General features: G+C 42.8%; 1 protein-coding gene across 6 annotated transcripts in view; it reads left to right on the forward strand.

Moving 5' to 3' along the window:
* OVA4 (Nucleotidylyl transferase superfamily protein) overlaps positions 1-17,706 on the forward strand; it is a 68,080-nt gene that overhangs the window by 30,486 nt on the left and 19,888 nt on the right. For 5 of the 6 annotated variants that reach the window (XR_015691653.1, XR_015691654.1, XM_087683297.1 and 2 more), the window contains exons 3-5: positions 2,057-2,144; positions 2,552-2,593; positions 2,753-2,842. Coding sequence is in view for 4 of the 6 variants with exons in the window: in XM_087683297.1 (XP_087539423.1) it covers positions 2,057-2,144; positions 2,552-2,593; positions 2,753-2,842 (220 nt within the window). In the remaining 2 variants the exon portion in view is untranslated. Of the gene's footprint in view, positions 1-2,056; positions 2,145-2,551; positions 2,594-2,747; positions 2,843-17,706 lie in introns of all 6 variants that reach the window. The other variant, XM_087683299.1, reaches the window with a different exon arrangement.

Below are 17,706 nucleotides of genomic sequence, written 5' to 3' on the forward strand. Positions count from 1 at the left end.
CTTCTTAGAGCCTCCAATGATGGAGAAGCTTGATAGATCGCGTCACAAGATCGGAAGAAGGTGTTAGAGCCATTGAGTCAGAATTGAGTCATGTGTGAATCTTGCACAAAGACTAGCCTCCACAATCACGACAGGATACTCTTTAGAAGAGCATTGGCTTTAATACCATGTGAAGATATGCTAGGGTTTGCATTGAGGAAACACATGTACAACCAAGATTGAAACATGAAGACTTAGATAGAGACGAGCAAAACTCAAATTCTAATGCAAGATGCAAAACACAAAACTCAAACATAGAGACATAGAGAGAAGAAACTCTGAAGTGAATGAATGCTGTAAATAAATGTAAGAGTGTACAGAATGCCCAAGAGTAGAGCAATGCAGTGTCCGAGAGTGACATCCACCAGAGATGGATCCCAAGTGTTGTGACCATCAGTCAGAGTATTACAGTGCGGGAAACACCAAACGCTGATCATTAGAGTGTCAGGGAACTGAGGCGACAACAGGAGAGGTGTTTGTTGATGTAGATGGCTCGTTGGATAGCAAAAACGTAGGTACTGCAACAATCGCCCAGTGGGATAGATGGCAGTAGCCTATCACTTGGCACTAGATGCTGAAAACGTAGGTTGATCAGGTGTTATGATGACGTAGAAGACGGAGACCTCCAAATAGCAAGGTGATGGCTGAAAACAGGTTGCGTAGGGCTAGATAGTGATGGGCTACAGTTGGTGATGGCTGGACAGTAAATGGTAGGTGGCTGATGGCTGAAATCTGCACGGTAGAGTGAGAAACCTACACAAAAGGATGAGATTGAATGGTGGGCAGCCTGTCTATTTATAGATGTTGAAGGGTGCCCCCAAAAATTAGGGTTTTTGGGGACCATTGAAACACTTTCGGACCGTGCACCAAACATGTGTTTTTCATTAATCAAGCGTTGGGGCTGTTCGAAAATGCTAATCAGCTGTAAAGCACGTTTAAGCTCAACAGTGACCCTTTCATCAAACATTTTGAGCCAGTTGACCTAAAAAATTTGGAGTGTCATCTAAATTGGATAATTGCTTTGGTAGACCTTTTATTAAACATGTTGAGCCAGACGATCCTTTGAAAAGTCTCAAATGTCAACTAACTTTAAATATTGTTTTTTTGGGGCTGATTTTAGAACTAGAAAAATGCCAAAAAATAGGGTTTTTTAAGTGGCATCTTTGGATAGCTCAATAGTAGATACACATAATATATGCATTGACGGAAAAATAACTATTATGTTGCATGTTCATCTTAACTTACATGGAAAGATATACCCGCCACTCGCATATGCATACACAAACATGTCTAACTCATGGACTAAATCTCTATTAGGTTCGCTAGACAACATACTATTAATATAACCTAATGAAACAGATTTTGAAGGACCTTAATACATATATATGTCAACTTCTATTGTGAAAATTTAATATTAGTTAGGAAAGCCTTTGTATTTAATTTAGTAGAATCATTCTGAAAACCTTATCCTGTAATTTCAGAATTGTGTAGCTAAAAATGCCTTCATTTGTAAATACAATGAAATAGATGACATTTATCTTTGCAGACAGTCAAACAGCTACTGCCTTCATTAATCCAAACCTAACAAATGTCTGATGTTGCATACAACAGCCATAGAATGCTGAAAATTGTCCAAGGTGTTTATTGATCACTCAATATCTATAGTAGGAATTCGATATGACCCAAGTTTCATCCATTTTACCCCCATTTTAGAGCTTTAATGCATTGCAATGTGATTTTTCCATTAGTTGCTACTTTTACATTCAGTTTTGTGTATGGTCTGATAATTCCTTCCCCTCACTAGGCCTTGAACCTAGCTTGTACTCTTATCTTGGAAGTCCATTGTGATTACATCACCTTGTTTTCTTGCATCCTCAAACCCATATTGCAATATTGAGAGCAGACTTGAAATTATATTTTCAATCATACAATTTGGAACATTAGGAAGCATTTGGTGGCTCCTGGACTAATATTGCCTATGTTTGTTTGGACTTCTTTGTATTTTACTGGCTGCCAGAAAGAGGGTTGTTTCAGGTGTCCAACCAACAGGAAAAGTTCACCTTGGCAATTACCTTGGTGCTATCAAGACATGGACATCATTGCAGGTTTGATATCAATTTTGTTCTTTACATAACTCTCTTCAGTATAGTTTGGGCAAGTTGATCCTGGTATAAACACTCAGAGCGCTGTTGTCAATTTTGCCTATGGTGTTTTGGTAGCATATAAGCTCTGACTGGTCATGATTGGTTGAACATCATTTTGAGTGTTGGGTAGAGTGTAACATTTGAATACTTATTAATATCTTGTGGTAGCTTTTGAAGTGATGTTTGGGTGATCCTTTGAAGGTAATTTTGCACATGGCCAAGATCATTTGCATGTTAACATGAGCATATGTGGGGAGCATCAGTCCCAATAGCAAGATTGTGCTTTAGCTTGTGTTCTGCAAAATATACTTGGTTTACATGACTAACATTTAATATTTAATTATGTCTGCTTCTGTCTATTCTTGCAGGACATATACAACACAATGTTCTTCATTGTCGATTTACATGCGGTATGCATGTCAGATATACTTGGACATCTAAAATGCTCTCTTGAATAACCTTAAGTTTCTGGACATTAAATCTTGTCAATTGTCAAATTGAAAGAGAGAGACATCTTAGGGAGGCTTGATCACTGACTTTCTAAGCCCATGCTGCATGACACAGCACAGATCACTATGCAGCATGCACCAGAGGAGCTATCAAAAACAACAAGAAACATGGCAGCGGTGTATATTGCATGCGGAATCGATCCAGCAAAGGTATATGTTCCTTTTGTTTTGTGTACATACTTTGTAGAAATACTGACATTGCAATAGCCACACTATTGTGAAGATATGCTAGGGTTTGTGATGAGAAAACATAGAATGTACAAGCATGACTAAAACACAATATCTTGGACTAAAATGCAAAACACAAAAGTAGGGAGGAGTAGTAGAATCCTGAATGAATGAATGCTGAACAATGAATGAGTGATACAATATGATGCTCAAGGAGGGGAGATGCTCACAACTGGTGATTTTCATAGGAGCAGGCTGAGAGAGAGTGGCGGTGTGTTGTTGTCTGTACATGGATCATGAGTGCAGGTAGATGCGACTGACTGGAGGCGAGGGTGATGAAATGCAGCAGCCAGTTGGGAAGAGTGTGGCTGAGTCTGATGCAGAATGCTGTAAAACTGAAAAACAACCTGGTGTAGATGTAAAATGCAGATCAGCCTGAGGTTTGATGATGAAAACACAGCTGTCCTTGACCAAAGTGCAGGGCTGGAAGGGGTTGTCTGCCTGTAGATAGGTAGCAGCTGATGGGAATGAGTGAAAACATAGGTCTGGAAGGAGTCGCCTGGCTGGAAAGAGGTCTTAGCTGCAGGAAAACAGGTCACCTGGGTGTGGTAGGGGTAGAACCAGCAGCTGGACAGGTTGTTTAATGATAATGAGTGTTGAGGATGCTGATAACCAGGTCATGGTAGTTGAATCAGGATGAAGATGCCTCTGAACAGCAGCAGAATGGTAGAAGATAGCTGGTAATAATGATGGAGTAGGAGTGGATGCAAAGTGTGGGTGAAGGGATGAAAGGGATTCAAAGTGGTATGCACATTGGAGTCCCTTTAATAAGAATAGGTGGAGCCAAAAGATGTCTCTTGTGTTGTACAAAATGGCATAAATACCTTTTTGGGACTCTTTTCATGAGTCAAAAAATGCCAAAAAAAAAAGATAATGAAAAGGCAAGTTTTGGTGGCTCAACACCCCCTCTCAAGCCCAAGAAGGGAGGCCAAAGCAGAGCGAAGAGATGGCTCAGCCCTGACCTAAAAGGTCCTACCCTAGAGAGACCGAGTCATTGGGCCAAGGGTGCCATTGTGGGCTGCCCGAGGACCTGTGAGCTATACATGCATTGCAAATAGATTAGCTCTTTTAACCATTAGAAGTGGGTGTAGTGATAGAAGCATAGAAGACTGCTGTAATAGACTGCACAACACGAGAAAGAGAAAACTGAAGAAATCAAAAGAACACCGCAAAGAGAAAACTCAAAAATATGCTTGGGAAATGGAATCCATATACCAAACATGAGACAGTTGCATACAACAGTGAGTCATTGGTTGTATGGGCACTAGCACTGGCTCCCTCTGTCCAATGGGACGTACATTGGGAATCTTAAAGTGATGAAAGAATGACTGAGGAGGAGGGAGCTGTATAAATAGCATAAAAATATGGAATAAAATTGATCAGGGTGGCCAGCATCTAGGACCACAATAAATGCAGTCGGCCAGCAAGTAATGGCCCAAATCACCATAATAGTGTCAATAAAAAATGCCTAAAATAAACAATAATTCCCACCCCACTACTACACATGCTTAGACTCACTCTTGACCAAACTACTACTACTGTCTCTTAGATCATGGGTGATCTAATACAATATAATGATAGGATGGTGATGACTCATCATAGTCCATACAACAAAGATTGCCGGAATAGGACCATGGATACCCAAGTAGTGGATGATCAAGCCACCACCAAGGTGTCTTGGAGAGAACATGATGTTGATATCAATCGTACTAGAATCTGAAAATAGAGAAGAATCATAGAGCTCTCTATCTGTCAACAATGTCTTGTAGTATGCATGACCATCATATTAGCTATGCTTTTGAGCATATGTGGCCATGGATTCCCTACATTTGGCCAAACCACCAAAGTATCCCCTCATGTGAGCTGGGACTAGGAGCCAATCCCACTCTTGCTCAACTAGTAGCCCATCATGAACTTGGAAGTCTATTCCAGCTCCAGGATCTAAAAACCTTGATGTGTTAAGGAAGGCCCTCTTTGGATCTTGTACACTTGTATACTTTTGTATAGATGAGGCTCACTTGCTCCACCTCACCACCCTTTTACTCTTCCTCTTTGGCATAGGAGAGTCGTGAGGGATGACCACATCACTTGCACTAGAAAGTAGTAGAAGGAGGGACAGCCAACCCCTTCCCTTGTTCTAAAGAGGATGACTTCTTTCACACCTTGGTCTTCGCCTTGGTGAGAGGAATCGAGTCAAAGTTGGAGAAGGATGACTTGGGACAGGAGTTCGTATAGTGCTTCTTCTTTTTTTTCTTCTTTCGAGAAGTTGCTAACTCCTTATAATTCTTGCTTAAGTGTCCCTTTTTACAACAATGATAACAATGGGCCTTCGACTTCTTCTTCTCGTCACTCCTCTTTGAAGTGGCAAAAGTCTCATTAGAGCCACCATATCGAGATGGAAGCTTCCTGTGTAGCCGCAAAGATCCCTCATGGCCAAGTAGCATTGAGGACATATGTGTAAAGCTCATTGGCGTTTATGATAGCTACGTCTGCAAAGCATTGGCGACTCCATTAAGCTTTGGAGGGAGCTTATAGAGAGCACAGTCCCCAGAAGATGAGCCTTTGGAAGAGCGGATTGCATGTGTCGAAGCTAATCTTGTACCTATGTAACATGAACAAAGAATGACTACATAGTATCTTGATTTCTTAGGCTCAAACTTCATCTGTTGGAGCTTTCTATAGAGGGTAATTGCATGCATGGTTGAGGGAGCCTCATATAACATTTGAAGTTTCTCTCATATTGCCGAAGAAATCCTATAGGAGGTAATTGCCAGTAGAACCTTTTAGAGATACATTGGAGAAGAGCAGAATATGCATGGGGATCATTGGAATCCCATGTAAGCATGACTTCTTGATGCTTGTCCTAGTCCCAATTATTAGTAAGAGGAGTGGGAGGTTGAAGATGCACAATAGCTCTAGAAACCATGTACCGTAATTGCTTATGCACAAATCGTGTATTCATAACAGCACTGCATGTCAAGTAATGAGGTCCGTAAAGTTTGTCATGAGTAGAACAACAAGGAGGACAACAAATAATGGTCCAAATCACCATAATAATGACATTAAAAAATGCCTAAATTATTCCTTAGTGAAAAGTGAACTCGAGTCATGGATGCTTCATAAAGGAAAGCCTTGATACCCTTAGGACCAATAAGGAATTATTGACTCAATACTTAGTTACGATTGAGACTACTACGCATGCCCAAACTCACTCATGAGTTGACTAAACTACTAACATAAACAGCCCCAAAACTCAAAATGTTACCAAACTTTCATTAAAAAAGAAATACATTCCTAGAGAGTATCTGTCCCATAAGCAAGACTCTAATTTGGGAGAATCCTTTTGCATCTATAAATAGATAGGCTGCCTACCATTTTGCCTATCCCTGTTTTGTAGGTTACACTAGCCTTTCCTTGTTTTGCACGTTACACCAGCCTAAAATAAAGATTAATGCCCAATCCACTACTGCACATGTTCAAACTCACTCATGAGTTGACAGACTGCTAACATAAACAGCCCCAAAACTCAAATGTTACCAAACTTTCATTAAAAAAGAAATGCATTCCTAGAGAGTTTCTGTCCCATAAGGCAAACCCTCATTTGGCAGGATCCTTTTCCATCTATTAATAGATAGGCTGCCCACCATTCAGTCTATCCTTGTTTTGTAGGTTGCACCAGTCTCAAACCTCTCTACTGCTGTTGGCACCCTGTTTCCAGCTTGTAGCCCACCTCCAGTGGCTGTCCAACCTAATGCAATTGCTGCCACATCATCATCATCTGCTGTCCAGCCATAATCGACTGCAGCCGCAAAATTTCGAGCATCATGTGCCTTGATTGACGTTAATTCGCTGCAATGTCATTTCTTGTGTTGCTACCCATGTTTATACAATTTATTACTTGACGACAAGCTGCACACTCCTTGGCAAGTGTTGGACAGACCTCACGACAATCTGCTGCCCTAGATTAACTCCTTCATGCTGTCTCCTCAATCAGCCAGGTGGTGCCACAACTGCATTTTTACTGCAGCTTGGTCCTGTTCGTGGAGGTCTTTGTCATCATCATCATACTCCTACAAGCTGCGTTTTGTTGCTTATCCTCTCTGACTACTTGTTACAACATTTGGGATTCGTCTTTGGTGAAAGTCACACTCCAACTACTCCCTTAGTTTGCTCCTACAAGAGCCATTGGCTGTTGGGAAACTTTGCTTTTGAGCACCTTATATATTCTTTCCATCATTTAAAGCATTGATTCATTCACTATAGGGTTCTTTTCTTTCTCTTTTTGTGTTTGTGTTTTTGCGTTTTGCATTTATTACATCATTGTGTTTATATATTTTGTGTTTTCTTAGTGCAAACTCTAGCATCTTCACTTGGTGTTAGAGCCAATGTTGTTCTAAAGAGTATCTCGTGGCTATTGTGTGGGCTTTGTTTGTGCAAGATTTATGAACGACACATTATTGATTCACAAGAGCTCAAACGATTTCGTCTTCGGATCCTTTGATGCTTTCTCAAGCTATTGTTTCAATGGAGCTCTATTGAGGCCTTGATTTGGAGGACAATACTCTATCTACGAGTTTTTCTTTCAGGGATCATTCACAATAGCCAAGCTCTTCTTTGTCTCATTCTCCTCCACAAGGTACATCTTAGTTGAAGCTCTTTGTTGACAAAGACTAATCACCTCTCAATTGATGAAAAGACTATCCACTCGGAAAACATCTTAAAGTTCAAATTCTTTACAATCAAGCCTAGTGGCAAGTTCGTACAATCCCTTTTTGCTTGAGCCTAATTTTGTATATACTACTCCTTCGGTTTTGCAGGAACCGATTGTAACTTGTAAGTCACCATGGAGACCCAGATTGGTATCGATATAGATTTTAAGAAAAATCTATTGTCAAAGATTTTCCACAAGGTAATTCTTCATTCTCCATTTCATTTGAGTATGAGTTTGATTCTCCCATTCATCTTCACATTTCTCGCCCTTCCCTATCCCACTTTTACTTCACATTTAGATTCCTTTTATTTCAATATACTTATTGTAGATCTACAACAGGTTATATAGTCTTAGCACACATTGCCTTTGATGCACATCGAGGTTTTAGGCCATTGCTAGATGCTTAGAAGTGTACTACTCTGCACCCTAGTACATCGTTAGTGGGAATGCCACCCTTTAATAGGGTGCCTTATATACACCCATAATTGCATCACTCGGTCCTCTGGTCCTATTTTGCTGGGAATCCCTCCCCTACACATTGTACCACTCTCTTGGGTTGCTCAAACTCACGAATCCCCATCTTGTGTTTATGAGTTACTTTCTTCTTTGAAGGAACCAGGGAGTGGAAAGGAATCAACTCCACATTTATACGTAGTCCCATCTTTCTTGATTGACCCTAAATGCGAACCATGTTCAAATGCTGATGGTTAGTCTCCTTCTTTGAAGGAAAAAGGGAGAGGTATACTCCAAACATCATAAAGACCGTTGTGGCAGTACTTGCCTAAAAAGAATATGTTTTGCACAAATTGCTAGAAACCTAGCCATGTAGATGACAATTGTTGCTTGAAGGCCAAGGGTCTTAGACCCACGTCCAAAATCACCTCATCCATAGCGGAAGTGTGAAGAAAACTGCTAGGGTTTGCACTGAGAACACACAGAGTGTACGACCAGGACAGAAACACAAAGAGACAGACACAGACATAGAGGGCAAAACTCAAACCCTTAATGCAAAACTCAAAACTCAAACATAGAAACTCAAAACATAAACAGAAGAAGGGAGAGAGAGAACACAACTCTGAAGTGAATGAATGCTGTAAATGAATATAAGAGTGTATAGTGTGCTTAAGGGTAGAGCAATGTCGGAGTGTGACGTCCATCGGAGACGGATCCCAAGTCTGTGACCACCAGTCTGAGTGTAGGAGTGCTGAATAGTGAATGGCAGCAGGCTGGTCACCAAAACATAGCAGTCTGGAGGTTGGAAACTGGTAAACGCAGCAGTGTACCACCGATCGGAGGTTGGAAACTGTGCACAGTCTGCTGTAAATAGCAGGCTGAAACAGTGTCTGATGTGGCTGGCGATGACTAGATGATTAGATCGCAGCAGATGATGATGTCGCCAGCAGCTGACGTCAGCATGGATGAAGGCGCCAGCAGCAGGAGCAAACACGGATGTAGTGGTAGTAGTCTTGAGGGCTGGATAGCCATGTGGGAGGAGGTTGATGGCTGAAATCTGCACGTGGAGTGAGAAATTTGCACAGACGGAATAATGGTTGAATGGGGGCAGCTTGTCTATTTATAGATGTGGAAGGGCGCCCCAAAAATTAGGGTTTCCACTAAACTCTCTTGAACCGCTTCTTGTTTTAGGGTTTCCATTAAACTCTCTTGAACCGCTCCCCGTTTTAGGGTTTTTACTCTAAAAGAGCATTTTTTAGTGTGTTTTGGGGCTGTTTAAGAGGCTAATCAGCAAGTAATGCATATTTTAGCTCAATAGCAAGGTCTTCTATCCACACCAAAGCTGAATCCAATCCCCATTCTTAAATCAACCTCTGTCCCTTTCGATAATGGTAGTGCCACTCTACAGAGGTTGGGAGGGGATCCTTATGGAGGTAGTGTAGTTTCTCAAACCCTTGGTATACATGTTTATGAGTGGCTGGCCACTATTGTCATGGATCTTGGATTTCCCTCTCATTCAGTGCCTCATAGCATCTTTGACTAGTTCAGTCATTACCTCCCCTAAGTCTAGTCTCTTAGGAGTCCTAGGTTATCCTCAAGCACCTTAGGACTAGACTTAGCTGTATTCTTTATGTTTTCATGTCTTTTGCTTCCCACTTAGTCACTCTTTTTACTTCTCTTGCATCTCACACTCACAACATCTAAAGCATCTCAATATGCAACATTTGGTATGTAGGTTTCTTTCTTTATCCTTTCATGTTTAGTTCTGTATTTCAGCTAGGACTAACATCGTATGTATATGCCTGGTCCTACTTGGGTTGAAGGTTTGTTTTCTTCGGTTTCTACCTTGGTGAGTATTACCTCCATCAACATGGAAACGGAGATAGTATCTTCTCTCTCGAGATTGGGTCTTGGGCATCCTTCTTCTCTTGGCATCTATCTTTCTTTCCTTTCAGTTGAGGCGTTTTTATAATTGAACCATCATTTTCTATACTAGTTTTATTTGCTTTCTATGATAGGTGGATTGCTACCTTTATGGTTGTGCCTTCGCATTCTTGATTGGCGTAGGAGTCAAGAAGGTGGAGTTTTAGGCATGCCTATATGGATCTCTTGCTGCTTATGACATGGTGAATCTCCTAGTGGATATGGTAAATGTAGACTCTAGATAGACATATGAATAAATGACCTCCTTATAAACCATCAACTTGTTTGTCATCTATCTTGTTGATGAGTCCAAAGAGTGTAAGGAGAGGATAATCTTGTTTTACATAGGTGGTGCTAGAGATCATATGTATAGAAACCCCATTAGGCATTTGACTCGACTTGTCACCCTCTCTTTTAGTGTCTAGACACCCCAAATCATATTTAGTGAATCCCAAGTGTTTGTCTCTATAGTAATCTATTTTATGGGATTGTATCAAAGGCTTCACAAAAGTCCATAGACAGGAGTAGAGTCTCTTCTTTCTAGCTTTTCCTTGCTCAACTATACCTCAAAAGGTGAAGATGTAATCTAGTGTAGAGAATCCCATCTGGATCCAACTTGTCTTGCAGCTCTCAATTCCCCCACTCTACATAGATGTTCAATACTACCTCCGTCACCACTTCATAGATCTTGGTTAGTGTGTGGCTAACCATAATGATCATGTAGTTACCTTGATCTAGAGAGCCTCTTGATTTGTGAATAGGGATAATGGTATGCATGATCCCCTTGTTTGGGAAGCCCTCTCCCAATGCCCTACTAGATATAAATATGAGATGGGCTAAAATATCCACTTTGTAATGAAGTGCTCATTATGTATGTAGTGCCTAGGATACTAGGGGCAATAATTGCATTTAATGACAATTTAAATGCCTAGGGAGTCTGGATTATGGATCAAAGGGCATTAGTGTGTAGCTCATGAGATGGCCTATGAAGTTCCTTCTACGAAAGGGGTGAGTGATTTAGGAACAATGACAAAATCCTAGAAAATCAAAGAAAATCTACTGGGAACTTACGCTCAACTGCCAAGACCCATGGACTGCTTATTGCTTCAAGTGTTTCAAGCGAGTACAAATGGCTATCTCTCACCTAGGCAACGCACCTTTGATCCTAGGGGGGTGCAGTGAGCTTACCTTGATACCTGAACGAGTAGCCTCCTCCCTCAAGCAAGCCAGTAGCTCCATGATTTGAGATGCGAGCTCAAGCAACCTTGAGCCTTCTCCTTTGAGTTCCATCCTCGATAGCCGCGTATGAGACAAGAGAAGAGAAGAGAAATAGAAAAGAGGAGATGATGGAGAGCTTCTTCTCCAAGATCCCTCATCCTCACACACACACGTTCTCACTCCCTCACACTCCCTCTCTTAAGCACACACAAGTAAGCAAGAAGAGAGAAGAAGAGACCACTTTTGCCACACACCAAAGAATGAGCTTCTCATTTACGTTTCAGGTTTATATACAAGCCCTAAATCCCCTGGGCACCCGTCCTCTTTTTTACATGACCGGGCATCTTGCCAAGGTCCTCTTTCCCTATTCCCTTCTAGTTGCCTTATCCCTTTATCTATGTTTATTCAGACTTTACAACTTGCACAAGAGGGAGCGTGGTGCTCTAATAAAATCAATTACATTGCACCCCACGCTTTCCTTGCGAGAGGCCTCGGAGGCTTCCCTTCATCCTTGAGAGAGCATCCTTGATCCTTAAGAGAGTCTCCTTGATTCTTGAGAGAGCCTCCTTCATCCTTGAGGGAGCCTCCATCCTTGAGAGCACCTTGCTAGAATATTCGGTGGTCTTCCCCGTTTCTTTTAAGCTTGCCTTCTCCTCCACTTTTCCTACCTGGGTAGAATAAGCTTCTTCATTCACTTTTTGACTTGGGCTTCCTTGGTCTTCCTCTACTTCTTTTTGGCTGTATGGTCCGTGTCTGTTATATGTCTTGTAACATTACCCCCCTTCTAGATGAGTGCCAATCCCATGGCACTTGCGGGTTTGAGTTGATAAAGATCCGGTGATTTGACAAGTGGTCGTGTGAGTCGATGATGATGGGGCCTCCAAAGTTGGTGGCTTGCATTGTTTGGAGTTACCTGTAAAGAAAAGAAGGTGCATTGCCCGGGGGTATGTCTACCTTATTGTGTGGTGCATTGTGCTTGCGCTAGTGGAACTGGGAGTTGGGTCCACAGGTAGGTCTGGGTGTTCTCCCATACTTGAGGACCTAGTTCTTGCCTAAGGGGATGTGGTGAGTGTGGCTTAGGGAGATAGGTCTAACCATAGGCGAGGGTGACCTTCCTAGGTATGTCCTGCCCTTGATGTGTCCTAAGCGTGATGTGGGGAATCAAAATGGGCTAGGGGATTAGGGACGGAGCCGGCCAATGGAAGCCACTGGACGCTCCTAACTTGAGGACCCCTAGGTGCAGTGACTGTGGCCTACATGTAACGAGATCATTTGGTTGCTTTCCCTGTGATTTCCTTTTGGTGATCTCTTATTCGTTCACTTTCCTTTTTTCTTTTCCTTGTCTTTTCTCTTCTTTTCTTTTCTTTTCTTTTCTTGTTTGTTTCTTTCTTTTCTCCTGAAAAAAAGAAAAAAAAAGACGAAGATCTAGTCCTTGTTATCAGAGTCATGAGAGGGGGAGGTTGGAGGCTTAATGAATTTGCTAAGAGATTGTCTACTTTGGATGTATCCTTTTAGGCCTATTCGAGTGTTAAGAGGAGTGGTGGATAGGAAGGGATGGTTGCAGCTAGTGAAACGGCCGTTGCTCATATTCTCTAAGAGGGCTTTACAAGATGGCAAGAGGGCAGCGCACATCATCGACGTAGCCATTGCACAACTATCTATGCTGGCATTGAGATAAAAAAGGAGTGGCGGGAGGTGGTACTTTTGTAGCGTAGGCTCATGTCTAAGTAGTACCCTAAGTAATCTCAGATAATTACAAGTATCAATAAAGGCAGGATCTGGGCATAAAGTGAACTCGTTTAGAAAATCGGCAACTGAGTCCCATAGTTGGTTTCGGAGAAGGTCGGGGCATTCTCCGGCTTGGTGGCATTCATGTTATATATCTTTGGAAAATCATATCTCCCATGGATGTCAGGGTTGAAGTCCACCCGTACCCTTCTTGGATATGGCATATGTATGGGTCATTTCTCTCGAAGGGTAGTGTGTTGCAAAATGGCATCCAGGCGTCCATGTTGTCGTTCCAGATTCGCCTTCTCCACTTTGGTTGGGACTCGTAGCGTTATACTCTTCAAGGCACCTCCATGACTTTGTTTTCCCAGTATTCGGTTGCTTTCATCCCCCATCATGTAGGGTTATTCGTCCTCTCCTGGTTCCACCTATTGCTGAGCCTTCCTTCCACGCTTATTATCTCCTCCACCACTTTGGTCAATAGCATTTTGCATAAGGTGGAGGGGAATTCGAAGGTGAAGTTGAAGGGTTGGCGGCCATTTTCTTTTTGCTCCCATACTAAGAGCTCTACATTCCGATCCATTGGGAAGCAATCCGCTCGTGGTGGAATTGGAGCTTTAGGGGCTATTGTTGGTTGGGCTTTTACTCTTCTCCTTGCCTGCTCCAACATCCTCACCCTTCTCTTCTTGAGTTTTGCTTTTCTCTTGATAGTGGTGTCCACTTCTTGTTGCATTTCTGGTTTTGGAGAGGGAGGTTGCGGTACTAGTTTCTTTTCAGACAGTCCCATTTCAAACTCTAGCCCAGCTTTTAGGAGTGGTCTTTGCCTTTGAGCTTCACTCTTGGGCTCTTGTGGCTCTACTTCCTTGTGCTCAGCAGCTTACGGTTGGATGTGTAACCTGTGTCTTAGAGCCTTGCGAGCGATCTTCAGCTTTCTTCTTAATGATTCAACGGCCTCCTCCTCTTGTGATTGTGTGGCGTCTAAGAGAGTATTGAGGAAGGTGCGTTGTTGGGCTTCCAAGCTTATTTGTGGTGCTTGCTCCTCGATTTCTCTTTCTAGTCTTTTCTGGTCTTCTAGCTTCACATCCACCCTCTTCTCCAACTTGCCCATGTTTTCCTGGTATCTTTGGGCTCTCTCTTCTTTCCCGGTTGTGAGCTTCTCCATGGCCTCTTGGACCCTCTTCATTTGTCCTTGCAGCTCTTCTTGTTGTAGGATCAGGAGCTTGTACTTCCTTTGAAGCCCCATTAGCTCTTGATTTTTGCCTTCAAGTTTTCGTCGCCAGCTATTCTCCTGCTCCTCCTTAATCCTAAGCGCCGCCTTTAGCTCATTTATTTCGTGTTGATACCCGGCTACTTGGCGGGTTTCCTCGAGTTGGAAAGTTGCTAACATATCTTTCTCTGCTTCTAGCTTGGTAACTGCCACTTTCTTTTCCTCTTTCGCTCTTTCCAGCTGTGATAGGAGTTCCTAAACATAGTTGTCATAGTTTGTAAACAACGGCAGTGTGGTGGGTGTAATGGTCGTAGATGCTTCTTTCTTCTACTTTTTGGGGTCCTATCTGGACTCTGCGTCTGCAGTTGCCGGTCTTTTTGCTCCAGTCACTTGAGTTTCTCCGCTTGCACCTTGACTTGTCTCTTTATTGACCAGGAATTGTACCCAAGCCACAAGGTTACTGGCATCCACCGTGGTAGAAGAGGCTTGGGTGGGTGTAGAGACTGGGGTGGTGGACACTAAGATAGGTGGGATAGGGTTAATTAGACCCTTTCTCTTGCCCTTGGCTATTGGGGTGGCATGTTTTTGGGTGCTTGGGAGCTTGTGCTTGGGCGTTCTTCTTCGCGAGGGCTCATGGCTGCGAGCTCTTCTTCCCTTTAAGGCTGCTCCACTGAGAGGCGGATGGCCAAGGCTATGTCTTCTTCCTTTCTCCTTAACTCCTTGGCCTCTCGTTGTGCTTCCTCCTCTCTTCTTCAGCTTTCCTGGATTCCTCTTTTATTCTTTTCGCCTTCTCCTTTTCTCTTCTCTTTCTTTTTTCTTTGGCAGTTTTGGACTCTTTTTTGGCTCTTAGTAGATTTTCTTTTTTTTTCTTCCCGCTCTCTTATTCGGCCTTCTTTTGTGGAGTCTTTTTCTTTGACCTCTTGGCCCCTCCTTGGCTAGATTGTGCTTCCCTCTCTCCTTTGTCGTCACTCATCGTCCTCTCGCTGGATTGCTCCTGTTCTTGGAGCAGAGGGGGCTTGTCTAGCGTCTCGCCGACTTCCACATCTTCTTGCGCTTCCCCCAAGGCCTCTTTGATGATGGCCGGCAAGACCCCTCTGAAGCCAATGGTAGAGGCCTTTGACGACGACTTCTTCCTAGCTTTGGAGGTTGGGGATTCTCCCCCGGCGGGTCTTCCACTTGTGGCCAATGCTTTTGCCGATGTTTCTATCGTCTTTCGTACGAAGCCGTTTAGGTTCACCTCGTCGAAGGACTTGGCAGCAATGCCTTCCAGCATTGGCACATTGGTTTTGCTCATCAATGCATTGCACCTTTGGGTGAAGGACAAGTCGTGCACCATTTTGGCTTGTAGTTGGACTTTAGGGTCGAGGATGTCAGCTAGGCCGATGCCATCGTTTGTGTGGATCATCACTTTGTCCATTTTCAACATGTTGTACACGTCCCTTTTTGGCCATCTTTCAACTTTGTTGGGCAGGCCCAGTACTCTCTATATCAACTCGGGACAGCTCGATTTCCATATGGCAGGCTTCATTCTCTTGACGCACCATGATGGTGCGGCGGTTCTTGTTCAAAGCCCGGAGGAATTCTGCACATTTCTCGTAGTCCATGGCTTGGCCCACCTTCTCCACATACTTTTGTAGCTTACATTACTTCACGATTTACTTGATGGCTGGCTCCTCCATGACTATGTCTTCCAAATTTAGGATGTGCTTGAATTTGAATTGGCTATAGGCCCTTGTCTCCACTGAGAAGGCGTACTTTGCCTACTCTTCCTCTGAGAACGACAACTTGCTAGTTTTCTCCTGTCCTACCATTGTAAGTGCTTGTCATGAAGCCATAGCCCACCATTAGTATTCTTTAGATAATTTTTGTGGAAAGACGTGTAGGAGATGAAAGAAATGCTTATGAAAATTGAAATGCTTAAATATAGAAAGATAATTTTTCTTTAAACAGTCCATGCATTTCACAAAAATTTCTAACACTTTTCCTCCATGAGTTGATTTTTACACATTCTTTTTTGTTTTTGAACGTTGATTGAGGTTTTAGGGTTTGTTTTTATGTTCCACACCTTTTATCATTCACACCCTTCCCCCTTAGAGATGAGAAGAATCCTTCCTAGGATTAGAGGTTGACGGGTGGAGATCGTTCAACGCATGCTCACTGTGTTTCATCTTCACATGAGCCAAGCGTAGAAGTTCGTGTTGTACTCCATTTGAGCATAATGGTCCATGTCGATAGGTCAGATGCTTACGTAGGTGAGGTAAGTGAGGACATCATCCATGAGGAAATCATCGGAGTTCATTCGACTGGTGATATGTAGCTCCTCCTCGGTCAACATGCGGTCTAAATAGTGGGGAGTCATGATGTGCTCTTCGATTTCCGTTATTGTGGTGACTCGGAATTTCACAGGGGACTCCAACATGGGAGACTCGTGTAGTGGACGTGTGGGAGGGTAGTACTTCTTTAATTGGCTACCATTGAAAAAGCCTATGCCCTCTCCGTCGAGGGTCTCAAGCTTCACATTGCCGGTCTCCTCTTTATTGTCCTCCTCTGTACTGTCTTCGTTCATGGAATAATAGTCTTTATACTCATCGTCTGAACTGTCCTCTTTTGACTGCTTAATCATTTCCTAAGCCTCGATGCTTCATTTTTTTCTCATTGGTGACTAGGGCCCAATGGTATCTCAAGTTGAGATCGTGCACCGCGGTCCATCTCCACTTGGGTTCGTCCAGGATATCCTTGAGGGGTTCGAGGTTAGCGGCTGGGTTGTCAGCTACCTCTGCATGAAAACAACAAGAAAGAAATCATTATTCTTCATATTACTCGACTTCATTGAGGTAGGCAGCATTTCATTTATCAGAGACTTATTATTCATCAACATCTATTTTTTCTCTCTTCACTTGGAAAATATTATTTATTGCCGATTTCCAGTCATGACCAGCAATAATAATGATTTGTTGGGCGTGCTTGGCATTGACGACAAGCCTGATGGCACCAATTACCCAATGTGGGCTTATGTGATGCGACATATTCTTGTCACAAAGAATCAATGGCATATTGCGAACGGCACTGAGCAAAGGCCAGCCTTTCCAATGCCGGCACCACCTTCCTCAACCTCCACATCGCCAGGTGGCTCTCATGATGATGAATCATCGTCTTCTTCGAGAATGCCTCCCACTCAAGATGAGATTTGATGGAATGGTCATGATGCCCTAGCACATACCCTAATTGCTTTATCTGTGACGAGAGCCATCATTCCATACATCTGATCATGCAAGACATCCAAGGATGCATGGCAAAAGCTTACATCGTTATATTAAGGGTGCAATGAAGCTCGCGTTGCTTACGTACGTAAGCAAGTGGAAGACGTTCTCATGAAAGGAGGTAATATGGATGCCTATCTCATTGGGATCAAAGATCTTATTGAGCAATTATCAAATATTGATGAATAAGTTCTTGATAATCAACTTGTTTCCATCACTCTTAATGGTCTACCAGAGTCATATCAAGGTTTTGGTAACTATGGGTAATGAAGCTACCTATAGTTTC

The sequence above is a fragment of the Lygodium microphyllum genome, chromosome 8, assembly GCF_053477565.2.
Source record: "Lygodium microphyllum isolate KBCC chromosome 8, Lygodium_microphyllum_v1.1.10, whole genome shotgun sequence".
In the NCBI taxonomy this organism is placed as follows: Eukaryota; Viridiplantae; Streptophyta; class Polypodiopsida; order Schizaeales; family Lygodiaceae; genus Lygodium; species Lygodium microphyllum.